We start from the raw sequence: 23,044 nt of genomic DNA on the forward strand, positions 1-23,044 counted from the left end.
ACTGAATGCAGAGGCACCGGTACTGCAGCATACCTGGCAGGGAACGCTGCACCGCATAGGCTCTGCAGCATTGCTCTAACACCTCCAGAGGAGAGAGGGGACACTGATTTCCATTCCTGCAGCCTCATCAAACTTTTCTGCTGCGAGCACATTACTCAATTCCAAAAAAGGTATGACAAAAGCAAGATTGCTGTGTGAAATAAAACGGGGGGGGGGGGGGGGGGGGAAGAGGAGACATGAGAAAGAAGGTCAAACCACACAAACACAATTATGCAACATCCAACGAGAATTAACTTACTAGTCCCTGAAGCATCCTGGGTCAAAAGTGTAGCCAGAACTGGGTGAGATTCAGTCATCCATCTAAACCAACACCTGGTCTCTGCGAGCAGCTACAGTCAGTAATACTGGGCAGACCATTGCCCTGCAGGCAACAGAAACCTCAGCTGTCTAGGTCCACCACCACAAAAGCCAGACTTCTAATCTTACACATAGAACTTGGACCGTACCCAGAAGTTAAAAAGGGAAAAAATGATTTAAAAAAAAAAAGCTTTTTAGAACCAAATGTTTATCTAAGTGTGAAGTTTTCAATTACTTCCTCCATCTCTGGAAACAGAGGACCTTATTTCCAGAGCTTGATATCAACTGGAAGTGTACATGTCTCCCATCCTAAAAGGTCAGATTTCTTCAGTTAAACTCCCAAAACAAAGACTCACTCTAAGCAGTATCATGTGCATCTGGATTCAAGCTATAAAAGCTAATGCTCTTTCACATTTTCTTGAGCTCTCCCCCAAGTTTGTCAAGGAATTCTGAATCATTAGAGACAAGAGTAATTTAAAGTCTTATGTGAAAGCTGAAATTTACTGCTCAGTGCTGGCTCTTGGCATCTCGGGATAAAACGAAAAGAATTCAGAGCACAACAATAAAATGGGAGTGGATGATTACATACAGGAGGATGGGGAGAGCTAACTATGGTATGTGGTATGATGCAGCGTCACTAGTGATGGCATGAATGCGAGGCTGACATGCCTCGAGGAAGATTAATTAGTTAGGGTTACAGTTACTCAGCACAATTAAGGAAGTGAATATTTAAATACCAGGAAAAGCTTAGCTTTGTGAAGAAATGTGATCAAAGCCATTTCATGAAGCACATAACTAATACCAGGCAAGTCAGTGGAGGCAGTCGTCATTTTTCTTTCTAATGATGAAGCTGCCTTTGACCCCCAAGCCAAGAGCTGATACATACCACCTCTTCCAGAGTTAGCGGCATTCCTGCCTGTGGCCAGTGATCCCAGGTAAGGCATGCCTACACTGAAGATCTGAACTGAATTGAATTTCAGCAGGAAAAAAAAAAAAAATCAACTTGAAAGCACCAAGCTCTCACACACACCACTGAAGGAAGGTATTCCCCAACTCCATGCTCTGTTTCCCTGTGGGTAAGCAATAGCTTACTCATTCTATAAACCTGGTGAGAAATCAAAATCACAGATGATTTTTACAAGGCAGTCTCCAAAGACTAAAGAAATTTCTTTTATTAATCAGAAGGTATGCTTAACAAAGAGTGTAAATTGCAGCTTGAGTTCAGTTGGAGAGTCCTGTGGGAGATAGTTTCCAAACAGCAAAGAGCAGCCTTCATGTGCAGTTCACCTCTGCTCTCTCCTTTCTCTATCCTGCAAGCAGCATCCCCCAGTTTGAGACCAGTCCTGCTACAACACTGCAGCCAGGATCTGGCTTTGACGCTGTCCACACCAGAATGCTTTATGCTCAGCCAGGACCACAGGCAGCAGCAGGGCAACAGACCAAGGAGCTATAGGGAAGGTATAGGGTGACACATTTATCACCACAACTGCTTACTACAATAAGCAGTACTGAAAAAAGAGTTATACTCCCTTTATCCACGCTGTAAGCCCATCCCTAGCCTCCACAACCTTTACCAAGTAAGGCTAACATCAGATAGAGAGTTTTGGCAAAGGATGAAATCTAGAAGTTTTTTCAAATCAAGTTACACACTTTGACAGTAGGCTCAGCTGAGGCCAACATACACACCTGCATGATTTAAGTCACCCAGCTCTGGGTTTTGAGGATTAAGAATTCAAAGTTTGCAGAGGCATCATATATTTGCCCAAATGAAAAAGTGCTATCACACTTTATATGTGAGCGATAGTCCTGCTTGCAAAGTTCCCTGCTCCCTTAAGGTTTTAACCAGTTTAGTGGGAGGAGCATAGACAAGAGCAATCTCAGGACACGCTTATTGCAAACACAAGATCCCAAATAGAGTTTCATCAGCTAGACCTGTGTGCATGTGTATCAGATCCAAAGTTGGCACACTTCACACCAGAGGAAAAACCCTATCTCCAAGCAGAAACGAAGTAACACTAATTCAGTTTATCCTAATCTATATAAAGCAAACAAGTGCATTTATTACAAAACAAGATGACTTGTTTGAGCAGTAAGGCAAGCTAATCTGCCTTTCAGTTGCTGGCAATCATGCTGTGCTTTCTGACCTTTGCCTGCAGAAAGCCAAACTTGTTTCCTACTTCTGAAATGTTCTTGCTGTCAATAACTATGCAATTTGCAACACAGATCTAGCTCCCTGCCCAAGGGCCAGGACGAAATGAGTTGATGTGGACTTGACCTCTCATGATGGCGATGACAGAAGACATTATAAAACCAAAATTCCCAGAAAAGGCTCGATTACCAACAAACTCCATCAGCTCCTCTCACAGCAAGAAGGGAAAGCAGTTCTCCTTTTCTAGTTTTAAGCTTGTTCTTTGGTAATGCCTTATCTCCTCTCTGACTGTGTGAAGCAAAGGTGTGTTCCTCATTACGAGGAGGAAAGGGCGTAAGATACCTGCAGTGTATGTTTCCATCAGCACTGTGTTACTAACACAGGCATACACCGACATACAGAGATGACATACACTTTCCCTACTTTTTGCATACATCATTTACACTATGCAACACCAGAGCAGTTAACCTTGAGCAAGAGGAAAAGCTTATTGGTGGCAGAATACTGACAGAAACACTGTTCTGGATGACTGGTTGAATCCTCTTGCTTCCCTTAATCCCCGAAAGGAGGCTTTCCTGTCTGTGCTACTGCTACCATAAATGCCACATTCCAGCATGATTTTTTTTTTTTTTTTGCATCATCACATAAATTTATAACTTAATGGCTTCAGGGTAGGAAGTCTTCATTGTATGCCAAAAGAAAGCACATGTAAGCCTAGTTAGCTTGCAGAACAGCAAATTTACTGTTAGGAAACACACACCAGACAGGCCTTCTACAACCTAAGAAAAGGCACGGAGTGACCTTGACCACCACACTTACTAGCAGACTCAAGTTTCAGCAAAGAAATCAGAGAGATGCTTCAATCCTCCATCACTGATTTTCTCTCTATTGAGAAGAAAAAGTCATCTAGTTTTCAGCTGGGGCAGATCTCACACATCCAAGGAAAAGAGATTCCTTCAGTCTGCATTCACTTAGACCGAGGTTTGCAAAGTGTCATCCTTCTTCACGAAGGGTCATTTGGTTGAAAGTGCATATCAGTGTGGATAGAAAAAAAAAATTAATTAATTTTGATGGAACTGGAATATTTCTGGTTCTTAGTCTTCATCTTAACATCAAAACAGAAGACAAGTCCAGCTGATCCTACCACATGCACACTCAGGCACAAATGCTACAATGCCAAACGCCAGTCAGTCGTCTACACATACACTGGTTCCCACAGACACTCTCTCCCCACATCTCACGGCACGAAAGCAAGCGCAAGGGTTCCAAATACACCCCGGCATCTAAGCAATGCAAAGAAAAACAAACACATAAAACTTTAGATTGACTGAACCATGTATATTTTTATTATGGGGAAAGGACTAATAACACTACCCGAGTTTTGGTATGCAAATGCAAAAGCCAAGCATGGCCGTTCCTACTGCCACACACTCCATAATCCAAGAACATTCACAAGTAATTAAAAAAACATAATAAATAAATCCATGCCTATTCACTGAGACCTGACAATTTTTGATTCCCCTCTCAGAACACCTATCGCCTAAAGGGGAAAAGCCGCAGCAATCTTCCTGCACACAAATAAATCCAGCTTCATGCACCACTCCCCCCCATCCCCCTGCCACATGAATTCATTACTTGCTTGTGCTTCAGCTTTTTCTTTGTTTAATTTTGATTTCCCACACTTTCCCAAGTAACCAAAGAGGTGCAGCTGTTCCAGCCTCTCTGAAAAAAATTCAAGCAGGAGGGCAGCCCTCCTGCCTACACTCCCCAGCAAAACTTGCACCTGGCAATGTCAAGGTCGTGGTTGTTTTTCTCTGACCATCAAAATTCCAAATTGTTTCAACAAACGAGGGAGAGGTTTGCACCAGGCAAGACCCCATCCACGCACCCCAAATGACAAGCCACCCCCGACTCCAACGTGTCAGGCGGTGGTCACCCCCCAGGAACACGCCCCGGGAACACGGGTGGCACTGGACCCTCCCCGTCCCCGCAGAGTTTCTGACCCCACCACCTTTAACCTCCGCTGAGCAAACCCTGGCCACGCACGGCTGCTCCCAGTCTGCTACGAAAGTCAAACCTCCCACAGCACAGGAACACCAAAAAATTAAATTCTGGGCCTAGCGCTAGCATCGTCGTCCCCCGTCCCCCCCCCCTTTTTTTTTTCCTTGTTTTTTTTGCATGCATTTTCATCCAACTACCCCAAGTGTCATTTAATGCCGACACCTCTTCCTCCCAGGCCTGGGATTCCCCTGACTCCACGAAGCGACTCAGTAAAAGTTTCACAGGGCCATACGGAACGGGGAAGTTCGCTGGCGAGTAGGACCTAACACATCCAAAATAATCCCAAACTCCGACCCACAACCCCAGGGAGGGCAAGGGACACCCCAGACGAGCGCTGGCACCCACAAGTGGGTTAAACGCCTCCTCCAGCGCTGGACCAGTGACAACGTGTGACAGCACAGCTGGAAAACCAGGGTGAGCCGGAGCTCGTCCCCTGCACGGCAGGGTCAGGGGGCAGCGCTGACCCAGACTCAGCGAATACATATATATCTATACATATAAATATATCTATCTCTGTACAGAAGAAGATAATGGGACCCGCCCCGCTAGGGAAGCCCGCTCCGCGCAGAGGCTGAGGACTGGCAGCAACTCACCACTCAAGTAGTTGGTCCACTTGTACAGCACACCCTCCATGGCGGCCGGCCCCCGCCCCCATGCAGCGCGGCCGCCTCCCGGCGGAGTCACGCCGCCCGCCGCCGCCGCCCCCCGCGCCCCGCCGCGCCGCCGGCACCCAGGGCCATAGCGGGGCGCCGCCCGCCCGGCCCGGCCCGGCCCTGCCCGGCCCGGCCCCCACCGCCGAGCCTGCCCACCGCCGCCACGCTCCTAACGCAGACCGCGCCGCTACCGGGCACCCGAAGAACGGCCCCGCAGCGCTACGGAAGCGCAAGCGGTTCTAGGAATTGCAACCCACATGATCGGCAGGAGACAGGAGGGGGGGATCAGGCGCAGAGCGCCCAAAGCAGGTGGCCTTCCGCAGCCAATCGAAATGCGCCTTCCGTGAGAGCGCCGCCCAATCGGCGGCCGGCAGGAGCCGGCTCTATTGTGTGAGCGCTCCGCGGGGCTCCCCCTCTCGCTAACGTTCGCTTCCCAGAGCGCCGAGGCCCGCCCACCCCCATCACTCAGCGCCCCTCCCACGGAGCTCTGCTGCCGATTGGGCATGCTGAAGGACGGACATGGGCGTATCCCAATGGGCGGCTGCTTCTTCTGGGCTCGCTCTGAGGCGAGCCAATCAGAGGTCGCGCCCCCGGGCTCGGACCGTCGGAAGCCGGGGTCTGCCAGCTGTGAGGGCCGTTGCCACGTCTGCAGGGTGGGCGAGGGCGGCCGCGCAGCGGGCTGGGCCCTGCCCTGGCCGCCGCCGCCGCCTCGGGGAGCCGCGCCGCTAGGCTCGTAGGAGAGGGGTGCGGGATGGTGGTCCGGCGGCGGTGAGGTGGGCGCCGCGGGGCCCTGGCTGTGGGGCGGCGATGGCGGCACTGCTGCGGGCCGCCCTGCTGGGCGCGGCGCTGGGCTGCGCGGCCGCGGCGCTGATCCCCGCGGCTGACGTGAAGGTGGAGGTGCTGCAGAAGCCGTTCCTCTGCCACAGGAGGACTAAGTGGGGGGACATGATGCTGGTTCACTACGAGGGCTACTTGGAGAGGGACGGCTCCATGTTTCACTCCACGTAAGTAGCTCGCCCCGGGCGGCTCGCCTTCGAGGGGAAATCGATATCTCTCTTTCTATGTATCTTTTTATGTATTTCACTGTAGGTGATCTATTCTGGCTGTGCTTTCCTGAATCCGGACCCCTCACAGTGGCCCGTAATCCAGCTGCGAAATAGCTCTGTAAGGGGTGTTTTGTTGAAGACGGGCGTTTTTTTATTTTATTTTTACAATTGCCACTTCTTCCCAAAACGCCCAGAACTTGCGTTTACCTGTGTGCAAGGAAACAAAAGCAATGTATGCATGGTCATAGCATGCCCTAGATTTTATTTTTTATTGAATTAAAATAGCTTAAATAACGCTGCACAAATGTGTCAGTGGGACCCTTTCCACCGCCACCTATTTTCAGAAAGTTTGGTTTGCCTTTATACTTTGACAGTTTAGGGAGCACTGACTCGTAATGCTATTTAAGATGAACGCCGACAGTAAAGCTTGTGTCTTTTCCCTTTGCCAGATCGAGGCTATAAAATAGACCTTATTTAGCTTTTGTTTTCTGGTTAGTCTGTAGAAAGCAGAGCCATGTGGCGTTTGTTAAAAGATGGGGATGTTGCGCATCCTCTTCTCCGATTTAAACACGGGTATGTGATCTCAGCAGTTTAACAAGTCTTCTGCTATGCACGAATTTCTGTCTGGTTTCTAGGGGAGAAGCCTGCCTCTAATTTTAAAAAAAAAAAAAAAAAGTTATATATATCCTTCCACTACTGGCAGCACAATGACAGCTTTTCATTACTGAAACGGCATATTCTTCACCTGCCCCCGACCAGACAAATCAACATACCAGAGCCACAGTAATGCAAGTAGGAGGAAGAGCCAGAAATTCGAGGGAGTCCTGCTGAGAGCCTGCAACGACTTGATAATGTTGTCTTTCCTGTAAAACATAAACGAGGTGTTAATAGTGGGAGACAGCAAAATGCTCAAGTATCTGTAGGCTATGTCTGAAGTCTACTTTTGTGGAACTTTTTTTTTTTAAAAGACAATGTCTTGCATGTTTGTACTCTTGCAGATGATTTAAACTAAAATCTTGCTAATTTTCTCTTGTAGTTAACCTGCCTCTCTAAAAGGAGTTCTAGTGACACTCTTGAGTTTTTGCTGCTGACTAACTTCTGTAAGTGCTCTGTTTTCTTGTTAAGCACCTTTCCTGCATGACTAGTAAATCGAGCTTGTAAAATTCTGTGTCTGTCAGTAGAGTGAAGGTAGTCCTGGTGTACCACCTGGTTACATTGGAAAAGGGGCTTGTCTGCCTATTTTAAACTTGAATGTTTTGCATGCGTTTGTTCCTGTTTTTCCAGACTATCTGTCGTGTAGTTGTTTGGGGTTTTTTCCCAATGGCTTTTTTGGAAGAGATGTGGCTGATTCTTCTAAGCATGTTATAAGGTATATTGTAATCATGACCAAGCTGGTTTTTGATTTGCAATTTACCAAAAAATATGCATGGCCTTGATCGTAGATTTTTAAGTAGAAATGCCTTTCTACTCTGTTCAGTTTCAAAGTGGAAATAGATGATCAGGGAAGTGAAGGCGGAGATACAGGTTGCTCAGTGTTGTCATAAACACACCATGTAGCTGTTCTATTTCTTTCTGCTGCTTAGGGAACCTTGTCATGCAAGACAGAAGTTTTAAAGATTTCCAAAGTCTAGGCCTTGCATTTAAGAAATGCCAAGGTGCCAAATAGTGGTGTGTTTTTAATTATATATCTATGCTGTGAGCATATCCCATCTGTTCCACGTGCCTCTTAAGGAACTTGCTGTCTAAAGACTAAGTGTTTTATTCCGTTCTTTTCCAGTCACAAGCATAACAATGGTCAACCTATGTGGTTTACACTTGGTATAAGGGAAGCTATCAAAGGCTGGGACAAAGGTTTGAAGGACATGTGTGTGGGAGAGAAGCGGAAGCTAACTATTCCTCCAGCCCTTGCTTATGGAAAAGAAGGGAAAGGTAAAACACCTGAAGTCCTTCCCTTACTTTAATTGTTTTTAATCTCTGTATTTTACTGTTATTCTTGGCCTAAGAGGTCAGCAAGCTTTCCAGGCTGATTCCATTAAATAACAAAAATTTATGGAGCCAGGTGCTCTTTTCTCACAAATTTGTTTTCTGCAGAAATAACCATTAAGTGGTTATGTGGTGAATGCAGGAGAAAAACAGGAATTGATGGTAGCTGCTGTGCTGTATGTTCCGAGTGTCTTGTCTTTTCTGTTAGCGCTGTGCTCAACAGTGCCCTGCTTTCTTTTTTTTTTTTTCTTCCCCCTCCCTTGTTTTTACAGTCAAGCTGGAAGTGGTTGCTTAGGTAACAGTTGGCTTTTTGGCTGTTGCATCTGTGTTTGTGGCAATACTTCATGAATGTGCATGTGCAAGCCTCATTCTTGCTTGCAGGTTTCTTTTAGAACCCTAAGAAACTCCCTGTACTGCTGCCCAACCAGTTTGAAGCTGATAGAGTGAAAAGTCACTGTTTATTTCTCCATACAGGGACACTTAATTGTTTCTCTCTTTTTTGGTTATTTTTGATTTGGGAAGTGGTCCCTCTTATCCACAGTAAGATATGCAGGTACATGGGCAGTCATGTTGGCACCTACTGCAAATGTGTTGAATGGTGTACAGACAGATAAAAGCATTTTTTGTAGTGTTTTCTCAACCTGTCTACTACTGATGGTGTTTGGGGGTTTTCCTTTCAAACATTCCAGATTTCTATTTTAATGGGAGGGCTAGATCTGGAATTTGAAGTTAACTGAGTGACAGCCTGAATGATGCAGGAAGGTTACTTTTCTGCTTTATGGGGTTTGTTTTAGTTAACTTTTTTGGAGCAATTATTATGAATATTTTTGTCATGACAACAGTTATCACAAATGATCTAAAGTAATGCAGGGTTTCAAAGCAGAAAGGATAAATGTCTTGGAACATATAGTCCTTCCTGCTACTGTCCTCTCCCATTAATCTGAGAGTGTTTTAGGAATGAGGAGTGCATGTCTGTATCTTCTGGCAAGTAGGGCTGAACGTAAGCTAAGTAGTACTCCATATTACTCCATGCTAAGTAGTACTCTATATATACAGCATACTCCATACCCTCCTTTCTTGAAAGTATCTTTTTAAAATGTATTTTTCTAGAAGCCTTAGTTTGGGGTTCAAGAGATAGCATTAGAAGAAATCACATTTCTAGTAGAGAACAGGAAACTTGTGGTGGTCAGTTAATTGACTGTATGCAGGGCACAACTGTAAATTTTTCCACAGAAAGATAATTAAATGCTGCAGTGCTCACATAGTCGTCACAGGCCTAATTGCCTTGATTAATATGTGAAGCACTACAGTTGTTCCTCAAAGATTTGCAAGCCTCACCTCTGTGTTTCGTGCAAGAAGGTTGAACAAGTAAACACTAACTGCTGTAAGAAATGACTTGCTTTAGGGAAACTTTGAAGTGTTGGAACATAATTATTTTGCTATTTTCAAATTATGCTCTTGAAGACAGAATTATTCAATTTTCTTCATGCTTTCCTCTGAATGCACATAATTTCACTAGCCTCCCACCTTGCTTGCTGTCTGACTTGAATGATGAGTCAGAAGCCTTTTTCTGTAACACTCAGAAAAATTACCTGTGTTCCAAACTCTAAGCAGGCCACTGTGCCCTGTATTTCTAGAAGTTTCTGCACATTTATTTATCCCAGAAATCTACAAGCCTGTTTGTTGCTGTAGCTCAGGGTGTATTTAACACCATAGCTCCAAAATAGTAGGTGTGGATTAGTTTTTTTCCCCCTATCTTCTCAAGGCACAGGAGTATTTTTCTGGGGTGCTGCCATCCAATATAGAAATATATTTGGTCCTGTTCAACCTCTCTATATATAAAGGACCAAAGTGATGTGCTAAAATGTCTTTGACAGTGGCTTCAGCCATCAGCATGAAGGCATATCGCATCACTGTAAAAGCCAATGCCTGATAAACTGAAATCCTTGAGGCATGGTGGCATGGGCGTGGTGGTCTCTGGCACTATTAGGAAATTATCAGTCTGTTCACCTGCATCAAAAATGGCATGATGCCAACACATGTCTTTTGAGCAGGTTTATATAGTTTCTGCTGTGTGTTTGGAAATAGCTCAGTGCTTTGTGCAGCAGTCCAGAGGCAGCTATGGGATACTGACAGCATTGCTTCACTTCTGTCATTCTCTGCAAGAAGAGTTTTTCTAGTGGCAGAATAGCAGGTACAAGGTGTCAGTTGGCAGTGGAGAGGAATCTGGAGACTGGTGGGGTTATGGTGTATCAGAAGGACTGAACTCTCCCTTCTTGCTACCCTGTCCATCAGTCTTGGCTGTATGTTGCGGTAGCTGCCACCTGGCTGGCTGTACAGTCTCCTTCACCGTTTTCCACTTTTATCTGGCTCTGGCCATGAAAAAAAGATTCAAGAATGTTGTCTGGTAAACCTTTGATGAGGATGGCTGAATGTGAGCTCATACCAACATGTACTAGTCTCCAACAAAACTAGTTGCATCTAAAATTGCATATGTGCTGTAAAGGGTGCTCAGGGTCCAGGCTACGGTCTGAAATAGTTGGTTATCACTGTTACAGATACTCATCCTTGTTAGTTCAAATTGCAGGATGCTTTGAAAGTAGTAGGATTACTGGAACATTGCTCTGATGCATACAGCTTTTGTATGGCACGAAATATGTAGTTTTTAACTTTTCTCCATGTTTACTGTTTTGGGCAGGAAAAATTCCACCTGAGAGCACACTGATTTTCAACATTGACCTTCTAGAAATTAGGAATGGACCAAGGTCTCATGAGTCATTCCAAGAGATGGATCTTAATGATGACTGGAAACTGTCCAAGCAAGAGGTGACTGAGTTACCCTTCTTGTGAACAAACCTAACAAGGTGGGATAGTGGAAAGGGAAAGATAAGCTGAACTTGATCCTGTTAGGGAAGTATCTAAACACAAGTTAGATTTTAGCTACTACTGTGCACAAAGCAACTCTGCAAGCAGAATACACACTATTTAAGAGTGCTTAAGGCAATTATTTATTGGGCAATGTACAGTATGGGTAACTAGGTCTAATGAGTTGTTAGCACAACTACTGAACTGATATGCTCATCACTCATGGTAAGACACCCAAGAAGCCATTGCTGGCCAGGTGGCTGTTAGTCATGTGGGGAAGGGTGAGTCTCTGTTCTTCCCTGGAGATGATTTTCAATGTTGCTGCCTTCAATTCTCTGCTTTTTTTGCCTGTGGTGTTTTATGTCTTTTTGTGTTGGTATCTTTCCTGCTGAATGCTCTTGAACTACTGTTCCTGGCTCAACAATTAAGCTCCTGTCTGTGCTTTGCTTTTCTTGTGTGGCTTCAGCTGTCATACTTTCTTACACCTTAACAATAGATTTTTTTTTTATTTTTTTCTTGGTAAAACTAAGCCAAGAATGCGCATCTATGCTGCACCATGCTGAGCCTTGGATCCCAGTGGAATTGCTGGACTGGGGGTGCCAAAGCAGCCTCAGTAAGCTGAGGCGTAGTCATGAGACCCATTGTGCCCCATGCTTATGGGAGACTTGGATGAAGTAAAACAACTTAGAAGTAAAACCAGACTTCAGGGCTTTTGAGTCAGTTACGGTTTTACTAATAAACTGGAATTAGAAATTATTCTGCTGTAGGGCAGTCCTGTTTCATAGCATTCACTGTCTGAAGGACATGTATTCAGCATTATTCACCTTCTGTTTGTCTCTTATTTTCAGTATTCTGCTTTTCCAATGTGCAAAAGTTATCCATGAGAAGTTAGGATAAACCACTGAGTTCTTTTTGATTTGGGGCTGGTACAGTTTGCTAGACCCAAAAGACTAATCTTTTGTACTGTGCATCAGGCAGACTGTCAGTGTGTCCAACGTCTGTGTATTAGAAATCTAAGCAATGACCCTAACAAATACCACAATGTGGAATGAATAAAACAGACCTGAAACATGGCCCGTTTATCTTGCTGTTAACAGTCTGCTGTTACAGTTCTTGTTATACAAGTGGTATCTGTTCACCAGGTGGGTATGTTGGTATTGATATTCTTGTAGAAGGCTCTGCAGTTTAGAACACTTGGGATCTCAATAGTTAAACCTTAAACTCAGTAAAAATAATCTGATGTTCAAACCACTGCTCACCATTAGTAACTAGCTTAGTGCAAATAACTGTTCCAGTAGTCTGTTTAAAAGCCACCTTGAGTCTTCGTCCTTCAAAATTTTTAGATGTCTAGAAATAAATCTTTATTAATGTAGTTCCCATTAGAGCAGCAAACGCTGAGATTGTGGACAGATTTCTGTATATATCTGGGGTGGCTGGTTACGTCTACTGGTTTGTCAAAGTGTTAGGATGTGAAAAAGGTGTTTGGGTCTCTGACCAGTTGGTAGCTAATAACTTCTGCCTGGCTATTTATACTTTACTGTATAGACATCAGATGACAGGTTTTCCTGGCTCATTTTTCAGTCAGATACTGTAAAGGTATGGCAACTGATTTGCTAGTTTTACTGTCACTTATATGACTAAAGAGTCTGTCATCACTGAACGGGGCTACAGAATCAGTCCGACAAGTATTATTCTGGCAGTGGCATAGGGAGAAAGGTATCTATTGTCTAATACTACCATCCTGGACAGAGTGGCCCTCTCTTAGGCTACAGTAATCAATTCTTTCATAAACCTAAAAACATTAACTCTCACCTTTTGTCTAACAGGTGAAAATTTACTTGAAGAAAGAATTTGAAAAGCATGGAGCAGTGGTAAATGACACCCAGCATGATGCTTTGGTTGAAGATATATTTGATAAAGAGGATGAAGACAGTGATGGGTTTATATCTGCAAGGGAATTTACATACAAGCATGATGAGCTGTAGAAAAGGGTGGTGTAATTTTTTTTGACACAAATGGCAATGAGTTAGACTGTCTGGTTCTCTTGTTCTCTTAATTCTGTGTTTTGGAGTTGACACCTGGTGTTGGCAATGAAATGCTCTTTGTTTATATAAAAGATAATTTCTGTTCATTATGTAAAAATGTTTTAAACAATTTTAAACAATTTTGAAGTATGAAAATGTACCTCCTTTTATGCAGCGAAGACTTGCACATGAGTGTTTTTTAAATTTTGTATTAACTTATTTTTCCAGAAGTGAAACAAACTTTCCAGTTATCAAACATTGTGAAAATTATAATCCAGTTTAGTGCCATTCTGGGACTTGTTTGTGTTAAGATCCCTTTCAGTGACTCCTTTGTGTATAACTTCTAGTCTGTGTTTTAATTGCTTGACCTTCCTTCTTGTGTGTCACTGCGTAAAAAGCAGTGTGCTGACCTTGCTTTTTTTCCGCAGATTTTTAAAAGATGTACTAGAAGGCATCAGCATCTCTTTATACAGCTGAGAAACTGATACAAAGCTGAATGAGAATAATGACTATCCTGTGCTGATTTTGCACTTCTAAAGGGAGAGTATTACCAACCATGCCAATAACTGTCTGCATTTTTCTTTAAATTATGTCAACAAAGTAGGAGTTAAATGTCAGACTTTCACTTTTAATGTCAGCAGCATTCTAGGCAATGTCTGTAATGTGGAAAATAGCAAGTTATGCTGCAGTGCAGAGGTGGTGTCCTTTACATATACATAATTTGTTTTGAAACTCAGAGTTTGCATTTATGAAGAAAAATCATACCTTTCTCCTCTCAAGTTTTGAGGGACATCTTGAGCAAAATGTTACAAGTCTGAAGTTTTTCCCATTTGCAGAAGGGGAAGAGCATTCTGACAGGAGGATCAGTATGGCCTGAACAACAATATGCATTGGCTTGCCTGCTTTGAAACTGCCTGAGTTGCAGAACTTGTTTCGTCATTGCCCCTTTAGAGTATTTTCACAAGTAGCACACAAGTGATGTAAATCTTAAATAATAAAGTGACTTTTTAGAAAAATAGAGGCATGAGGTAAGTGTTATGGTGGTGTGTCTTTACAGAGGTGGAGACCATGAGGATTTAGACTCCTTGTTGTGTTTGTTTGAACTGTTTCTGGAGCAGAAGAAACATTTTGCAGTTGTCCATGGTTTCTTAAATGAGAGAGCAAGGTATCTCAGGGAAGGAATTAGACTGTGTTCTGGCACCACTAGCATATGGGTCTCTGAACACAGTATTTTACTTGAAAAATGTTGCTCAAGGCTACGTAGGGACACGAAGGAAATCCAGTTGTATGAAATCAAAATTGCTGCATCGCACGAATCTTAACTATTGCCGAGTGAGACTACATCCAAGGTTCTCGATGCCATAGATAAGCTAGCTGTTTTCCCTGCCACCTAGTGTTGCAAGTAAGTATTAGAAGATTACTTTATTAAACAGAGTTCAGCTGCATATGGACATTACAGATTGCTGTCAATAGTGACTGTTTTGGGGAAAAAAAGTATAAGTGAAGGTATGCAGTGGTAGGGTTTTTGTTTTGTTTTTTTTTCTTCCAGCATCTGGCATTTTGTGGGTGATGGCCTATGTGATACAGAATTGTGGCCACATATTTTGTTTTCAGTAACCTTTAGGTCTTTTTCCTCAACGATGCCATCTAGTTCTCTTGAACCCATTTATACTTTTGCTTCCATAATGTTCTATGGCAGTGAGTTTCACAGTAGAACAGTGTAGGAAAATATTTCCCTTTTTGTTTTTAGGTTTCTTGCCTGTCCCAGTTCTTGTATGGTGAGGAAATAATGAATAATCGTTACCTATTTAGCTCCTCTTACCAGTTATGATTTTGCATATTGGTATTTTTTTCTCATCGCTTATGAAAATTAAGCTTGCCCAACTTCAGCTCTCCCAAGGTTGCTTGCATGTTCTGTGCTGGGTGTCTTGATTTCCCCTGCAGTCACCAGAGCACTAGGCACCTGGGGGCAACTCATCACACGTATATTGTTCATGTTGTATTGGGATAGATGCCTTATCGAATAGAGTTTCCTGTCTTTCTCCACTGACTACATGGGGAGCCTAGGCAGTTAGCATAGCTGAGGACGGCTAATGGGATATGAAGTTGACCCCTAAGGCAGTCTTGCCTAGGATGTAGAAACTGACAGGTACCCAACCAACCAAAGGGAAAATACTGCATGTGCACTGCTGGTAGGAGCAGAACTGAGACTTGCATTGGGTCTGTCAGGGTTTAGATGATTGTTTGCAGTGTTTAACATGTTCTCTCCGAACATCTGGCTGGGGAATGAAAGCATGAAATAAAACTTTGCCCAGATTACTGACCAAATATATGAAAAGTTAAGCTTAAATAATGGGGTGCCAATATGTGCCTTCAGTAATGGCCAAATGTTGTTTCCTTTGTATTAAAGAGGAGTTTGGAGTCAGCGAATGCTGTGAAATGTACATACGCGTTATCTTCTGCTTGGATTTTTAAAGCATTTCATAAAAATAACTTCCAGTGAACGTGTAGTTAATTTGTTAATGCCAGCAGAGTATTAAAGCTGCAGGACCAAGATGCTTTATTTGGTGCTGTGTGTAGGTTTATGCCAGATGAGTGGATGGTTTTTGTTCTTAGTGCTTTTCTTGGTAGCTCTGTTAAATTTCTGAAATTGAACTGAAAAAAAATTTTCGTAAGTGCAGAATCAGCAGCAGATTTGAGAAGCCATTTCAACCTTATTACCATTTGCTATCGTTAAAGTCCTTCTGTGAAGATGAAGGGATTTCTTAGGTAGAAATAGCACTGCCTGTCTTAATCTCAGTTGCATCTGCTTGTTAATCCACAGGGCATACTGCTGCAGTGCCAGCAGGAGCCAGCTAGCTACCTGCAGGAGAGCAGAGGCAGGCAACTGTCTGTCCCCCGAGGGGAGGAGGAATATTGGAACTTCGGTGGCACTCAGCAACGTTTTAGCGGGCTTGCATGTGAAGTGCAAGGTGTATTTCCCCTGAAGAAACAAACCCTCGCTGTGTGTCTGTAAAACGCAGCACTTCTTCAGAGGGCTCAAAACAGACCACTTTCCTCCTGCAGGTTATAGCCTTCTTCACATGTTTCTTGTTGTTTTGTGGTTATATAGGAAAATATGTACTGATGGTTTTTAGAACTGCAGCCTGTCATTCACAGCCACTACCTAGCAATTACAGTGGGGGTTGCTGCCTTCTGTAGGTACAGAAGCAGCCTTCAGAGCTCATTTTATTTGAAAATTCTCGATATGCAATGCAATGACACAAGGAGGCTTCTGGCAAAGCTTCAGGAATGGTGCTTATAGTCTGAAATGGTTTTTAAAGGTTTCTTCTTTGAGATCAACTGACAAGGCAAACAGTGTTGCAAATGAAGGAATCACTTTATCAGGTCTTAAGTCTTTGCTTTTCAGTACCGTATGTCTCTGCTGCCAGCAACATCCCCAGTATAGAGGTGTTTTGTGAGTGCTATATGTGAGAGAGTCATAAAATTGCAGTGTTAAGTACATATTGAAGAAACTGCTACCATAGTTTCTTCTTCATGACATTTAGAATGAAAATGATCCATAGCATGTTTCCCAAGTACTTCAGTGTAATAATAGGTGGTAGAGGTCAGCCTTTAAATTACAATTGTCTGTGTTGTATGTGTTCCCCACACCCCATCGCTTCTGCTGTTAGATACGAGGTAGTCTATCCCTTGATCCAGAAATCCCAGATTCAAATGGCAGGATGGGGAGAGCTCATTGCTTTGGACATTATGGGAAAAGGAGCAAAGTGAGGGGAAATGTGGTAAGAGGGAGTGGAAGTATGCAGGGTGATGCAAGAAATGCAAAAAATTGTTTCCTAGATCCTTTGGCATCTGCTAACTTGGAAGAAAGAACACTGGCAGCCACTGATGTAGGTACTGCAAATAATAAGGCTGGCTCCTGAGCTGACTTTAATTAGGAATCACTGCTTCGGCCAGTTTCTATATGGATTTTTACTGTTATGACAAAGTTTAAATTTACACTTCCAAGGTCCATTAAAGAATATTCAGAATAGGTATGTTGAGTTTGCTGCTTAAAAATACATCGGCCTCATCATAGAGCTTTTGCAAAAAGACCCACAAAAACCCCAAACCCCACCACCCCAAAACCCTTCATTTGTCTTCAACACCGAATTGTTTTTGGTAATAGGAAATAAGCCAAACAAAAACTGCTTATATTTGTATAATCCTGGATAATTTTAGCCTCTCTTGAAAGTTAATCGTAATGCTTACATTCTGTGCCCTAGTTTTCTCCTGGTACATAGGAAAAACAGTTCTCTGACAAAATAAGGATCTTTCTTTAGCTATCCTGCTTCTGTTTTCATGCTTGTGCTTGATTACGTTGATAGTTTCACACAAATTTAATTGAAAAGCTCAGTAGGAAGCTATATATCTGTATATACAGGGACAAGGACCTTCACTATGAGCTCTCCCAGCCTGGAGGGGATTTAGATGAAGCCTCCTCCTGCATCACATTTCTTCCTTCTAGGAGGTTCTGTTCCAAAACCAGGCTGGTTTAGCTAGGGGTTGCACCGGTTAGGAGCTGTGTGGTATTTCTGTTCTCTTGGATGATGTAAAAAAAGTAGGAGCTTGGTTTAGCTGAGAAATTTACCATGAAGATAGAGGATAGTTTGAAACATGTCAGGTAAGGAATTTTGTGCAAGGTTTCTGAAGGTCATGTTCCTGATGGAGGGCTGGAGTTTGTCCACAGGGATTGGGGTTTTTTTGGTTTTTTGGTTTGGGTGTGGTGGGTTTTTTTTTTTGCTTATAACTGCTCTGCATCTCCATTAGGTAAACAGTGAACAAACCTACTTTTAAAATACTAGGATCTGACTGCAGAAACCTAGTGGAGCCAACTCTTCAGAGCTCCCCAAATCCCAGTTAGATTTTCCTCTAAAAAATCTGAGGCTGATGCTAACTACCATTAAGAGCTGCTTCTGATTTCTAGTTTGTGTCATGACCTGCTTAAGGAGATTAAATGACATAGGATAATTGATTCCTCATCTGGGAGTCAAGACTAAAAGCATTAAATCAATCCTGTCCTCTTACATTTATTGCCATTGAAATTTCTTTAAAGCTGTTGCCTCTTCTGTCTCTTTCCCTGAATAGTGAACTAGGTAATACCTATTCCTTTTGCGTGCTTGGTCTGCTGTCTCTCTGGGAGTAAACAGCACAGCTTAGCTCTGGTCTCTCTAATCCACTGGGATATGCCTTTAGAGAATGGGGTTTCATTCCATAAATACAATGCAAAATGTTTTTTGTGACCTTGTGTCCATGTCTGGGTACGGAATCTATAGGGCTATAGCTAATGGACTAACTGCAGCTTCAAGAAAATTGTGACCTGTTGGATTTGACTCTTGGTAACACTGACCACAATACTAAGAGAGGTAAGACTGGCAATGTTCCTTCCTTTTAACAGAAGGTAAGAATTTCATTTGCACCCAGTATTTCAGCCCTTACGTGCTGTCATGTCCTCGCTGCTATTGTCACTATTATTAGTTGGATGAAAACCTGGGCTTAATGTGGTCACACGGACATCGCGATGTAGACTTGCACTCTGAAATAATTCAGTGCTCTGCCTTTGCAAAACTGAGTCTGAAGCAAAGCTCCCAGACACGCGGCGCTCATCTTGCAGCTGACAAATGAGCACGAACTGCAGTGGGAGCAGGTATGGAGCAGAAACGGCCAATGCTGCTATTCATTTGGTACCAGATCCTGATGTTGCTAACCTGAGCCAAGTCCAGCTTGCCACGGCACCCTTTCTAAACAGCCAGAACCGGTCATTCACACGGTGGTGGGGCTGTGTGAAGGCAGGCTGGTGAGGTGGGCTCTAGGACACCAATTAATATGGTCTGTCAGACCTCCGCTGGCTCTGAACCTTCACACCTTGCTTCTGGAGCAGGCAACGGCTGGAGGGCAGCACCGGCATGTGTCGGTGCCTCCGGACAGAGGAGAGCAGCACCAGCCAGGCTCCCGCTGTCACACCACTGCCTGGGGGTAAAGCAGGCTTGGAGAAAACACCAGGGGCCCTTGCACCCGGGGGAGGGGAAATAGCAGAGAAAATAGGCAGGGGGATAGCTCTCTGAATCATCCGTTTTTTCTTGGCTGATATCCACAACAAATATAAGGAAGTTTAAAAACTCCTGGGTAATTTATTGTTGAGATTTCTTTATTCAAATGTGTACATCAGGAATAACACGCAACCAGCGTAAAACATACAATACAGTTTGAGGTTTGTTATTTTTCCCATCTCCTGTTAACTACTATTTTCCATTTGTACATGGTGGACAAGGCCATTTATGTAAATGTGGACTCTTTATGACAGAGATACTCAGTTGTGGACATTTTTTAAAATACATTTTTCCTATCCTTTTGGAAGTACAGGAGCCAAAAGGACTACTTTATTTTATTTTAGTTTGAAGTGTTTCTGTCATCAGAGGTCACTGCAGCTACCTACCACTTCCATGAATAAGGAAAATGACTTAATCATTGAAGGGGTTTTTTGGAGTCAGGACTCAAAGTTATATTTAAAAAAAAAAAAAAAAACCAAAACCAAAAAACTGGCCAAGTTTTAAGTCTCCTGAAAAGCAGAATAATGGAAAATGCTGCAGCAAAAACATCTGTAGCCTAGGAAGGACATGCCACTGCTCACAGCCCCCAGTGTATGATGTGTATGGGAGGAGAAAAAAGGTTGCTGACACATGCATAACTTTTTAAGCGTACTCAGCAGACCTGTTGCTGTGGTAACTAATCAGAAGACTGTAACCTCCCCTGAATGAGTACTATTTGCACTGCACCAGATGGCTGATAAATCACGTAGTGGCATTTTCTGTCCCTTGTGTTACTGTCCAATCTTTTGTCTAAGTGCTGTGATTTAATTTGCAGCAATTTACACATAGATTATTCAGACATGACACACTAATATAAAATACAAAGCTGCTTCAGATATGCAGTCACTTTAATGAACTCCTGTATCACCTATATAACACCAGAACTGGTTTTTGTCTTACATATTGATGTTCAAGCTGTTGCAATTTTATGAATAATGCTAAGCTGAGAAAAACTATGCTTGAATTTTAATATAATAAGGGTAACAATATAGCACATAGTTACTATAGCACATTTCTTGCAGAGGGAAGTGACATGCCTTTTCTAGTTCATCGGTCTGCTACAAGCATTTCTGTACAGGCAGCATCACAACAATGGAAGCATACATGAAGATTAAAAAGGATCATTGCATAAGAAAGTAATGCTGTTGTCTCTGTATTTTCTGCTTCTTTGTTGTCATTACTGGCTTATCTTCTCAGGATGACAGAGTTCCTTCTTCCACCCGCCTAGACTGTTTATGATTATGAGTCTTAAGCTATTGTCAAGTGTTTTAGCCTCATTGTTACAGGTGCTGTTCTAACACACTAAAAAAGCTCCAGGCTCACAGAATTTATAAGCCAATAATAATAAACGTGTCTTGTGATACCTTTTAGAGTTATGAAAATAAGTATGCTGTCACAGGTTACTGTAAAGTAAAACAAGGAAAACTACAAAATTTATGAAAACAAAGCAAGAGACTGATGCTTTTTTGACAAATCATTACTCCAGAAGGTGGCAACCTTTCTAAATGGGCAATGGAGCAGCTTAGTTGTGTGGTTCAGCGGTATTGGTGCCTGATAGGTTTCTAGGCACAGAGGGTAACTGCAGCATGCCCAGAGTCCTTGCAGCACACAGTCTTCTGTCCCTGTGACACAGGCTAAGCAGTTGTGTTCTGTTCTGTCACTTGTGCAATGGAGAAATTAGTCACCTTCTGTGGCACATGAGTAAGAGCTCGGCATCTGAGCCTGCCATTGTGCCTACAATGACATCTTATGTACAGCTGCAACCATTTCGATAGATTAATCTTCAGTGGTATAATTGGATAAAGGGGCTGCAGCCAGGATTTCTCCTAACTTTTTCATTTTGAACGTTCACTGAGCCCAGCAGGTAACACCTTTACTTCACCTCAAAATATTGTACCTGCCACCCTCGTTCTTTGTTATGGGTAGAGCTACCTTTAGTGTGGGAGAAGTACTCCCAACTCTGCTCCAGTCTCCTGACTATAGAAAAAACCCAAAACACCCAAGTAGCATTGATACTTTTTTGCTCTTTAGATTTGTTCTACGACATCAGTTGAATTTACTGGCCTATGGTGTAACTGTTATCTTAGGGTCTCACAGGGTTTTTCAATGTTACTAACTCTTCTGTAAGAAGTTTTTTTGTTCCTATAACTCAAGAGGAATCATCTATGTTTAGTGGGATGCCTTTATGGGTACAGGCTTAGAATTCTGACTTAGCAGTGACCAGGTACATTTGTTCCGTGCAACCCGAGTTCATCTGATTTTTAGGTACTCCAAATCAGTGCTCCACCAGAGAGAACAAGAATAAATGGTGGCTTGAAATAACAAAAATGAATACCAACAAAAGGGCTTTCTTGGCTGCACTACCCTTTCACCAAATCTATCACAGTACATTTTTTTAATATAATTTCAACACTTAGATGGACTTTTTTACTGTCTGCATTAAGCCAACTTCTCTCCTTCTAAACACTGTTTGCTGAGAAAACTACTTCCATCGGTTGTATGACTGCATGGCTGCTGTCTTGAACTTGCAGAGGAAAGTATTTTGGAAATGATGAATCAAAGATTAGTGCTGCAGTGTCCTGAGGATTTTTGGGTACTAGTTCTGCTGAATAGGCTTTGATCTCCAACTAAGGAGGTGTTTAAAGAAGAACAAAAATAAACTGTAACTTAAGCTCTATGTTGCTGTGTTTGCCTTTTGGTCTCTTTCACAGATAAAACAAGGAACAAAGGTTCTTTGAAATTCTCTTTTCTAAACGATGTGTCCTTCCCACTCTCCTTCTTTGATGTTTCATCCTGTTGGAAACTCATCTTTTCCAGGAGAAAAAAACATTTTTAAAATATCCATAAATTCTGTTGTTATGTTATTAAAGACAAAGAGCAAATAATCAATAGATAAGCATTGTGACTTTGTCCTAATTATTATAATTTTGTATTTGCTGTTTATGCAGCAATCTCCATGCAAAGATTTCAAAGATGCAGCTGTGAGTAAATGCGCTCCCCATTTCATGTATGAGGTAACTTAATTGCCATGAGGTTACAAGAATTATCCAAAGCTGAGCAGCAAGCTTATGGCAGAATGACATATACCCCAGGCTCTCTTCATTCCCAGGACCATGCTCTAACCACTCATCCTTGCTGTTTTATGCAGTTCATGACAGCTTACACAGAAGGGAAGCATCAAAGATTTCTGTGTCGCTGGTATGTAATCATTCTGTAGACAGTCTAATAATTCTTAGGTAGATTATACTCAGCCATAATCATCTCCAGTGTAATTAGAGAATAGACTTAGTCATCTAAGTGAGCACAATATGGGTAATGTAAGTGGTGTGTTATAGGATATAATTTAAACCCCCTTTTAAATTGCACCTGCTCTTTTCATCGGCTATCTTTCTGATTCTAAGAAGCAAGCTGCCTGTGACGCAGTTCATCCTTGATGTAACTCCAGAGCAAGGAATTTGGGTTGTTATGTTCAACTGAAGTTGTTACAATTAAATTGGTATAAACTCCTCAGCTTTTCAGTGATTCAAATCACCTTTCAGTTAGATATTTTAAGTAGGAGATATCCAGCCTTTTTTCTATTGCAAAACATATTGAACTGTAATTCTGATGACAGCAAACTGATAGCAGAAGAAAACAAAGGTCTGGCTTAAAATAAATAATGGAAGATCTTAGAGTATGAAGGGCTCCATGTTGCTAATGATCAGCCCTGCTTTTCAATCAAAAGCATTGAGCCTAAGTAATGACTTCTGAATTAGTTCCTATTCAGGTTACTGAT

General features: G+C 42.7%; 2 protein-coding genes and 1 long non-coding RNA gene across 3 annotated transcripts in view; 2 read left to right on the plus strand and 1 right to left on the minus strand.

The window, feature by feature from the left end:
• Positions 1 to 5,292, minus strand: part of PLEKHA8 (pleckstrin homology domain containing A8) — a 33,527-nt gene extending 28,235 nt beyond the window's left edge. The window contains exon 1 of the mRNA XM_052799123.1: positions 5,161 to 5,292. Coding sequence (XP_052655083.1) covers positions 5,161 to 5,200 — 40 coding nt within the window. The 5' untranslated portion in view covers positions 5,201 to 5,292. The remainder of the gene's footprint in view (positions 1 to 5,160) is intronic.
• A 587-nt stretch (positions 5,293 to 5,879) lies between these two features.
• FKBP14 (FKBP prolyl isomerase 14) lies at positions 5,880 to 14,156 on the plus strand. The gene is made up of 4 exons (XM_052799136.1): positions 5,880 to 6,224; positions 8,044 to 8,195; positions 10,948 to 11,075; positions 12,941 to 14,156. The coding sequence occupies exons 1-4, from the start codon at positions 6,028 to 6,030 to the stop codon at positions 13,097 to 13,099; spliced, it is 636 nt and encodes a 211-aa protein (XP_052655096.1). The 5' UTR covers positions 5,880 to 6,027; the 3' UTR covers positions 13,100 to 14,156.
• A 3,941-nt stretch (positions 14,157 to 18,097) lies between these two features.
• LOC128147012 (uncharacterized) lies at positions 18,098 to 21,946 on the plus strand. The gene is made up of 2 exons (XR_008236911.1): positions 18,098 to 18,546; positions 18,659 to 21,946. It is a non-coding gene; the product is annotated as an uncharacterized LOC128147012 (long non-coding RNA).
• The last annotated feature ends 1,098 nt before the right edge of the window (positions 21,947 to 23,044 follow it).

This window comes from Harpia harpyja, chromosome 1 (assembly GCF_026419915.1).
Source record: "Harpia harpyja isolate bHarHar1 chromosome 1, bHarHar1 primary haplotype, whole genome shotgun sequence".
Taxonomy (NCBI): Eukaryota; Metazoa; Chordata; class Aves; order Accipitriformes; family Accipitridae; genus Harpia; species Harpia harpyja.

What these genes read in the sequence shown, in the direction of transcription:
- FKBP14 (XM_052799136.1), top strand. Translation starts at nt 6,028, where the DNA reads ATGGCGGCACTGCTGCGGGCCGCCCTGCTGGGCGCGGCGCTGGGCTGC. An exon ending in GGCTCCATGTTTCACTCCAC is followed by an intron (nt 6,225 to 8,043) that starts GTAAGTAGCTCG and finishes GTTCTTTTCCAG; the next exon opens with TCACAAGCATAACAATGGTC. An exon ending in TTATGGAAAAGAAGGGAAAG is followed by an intron (nt 8,196 to 10,947) that starts GTAAAACACCTG and finishes TGTTTTGGGCAG; the next exon opens with GAAAAATTCCACCTGAGAGC.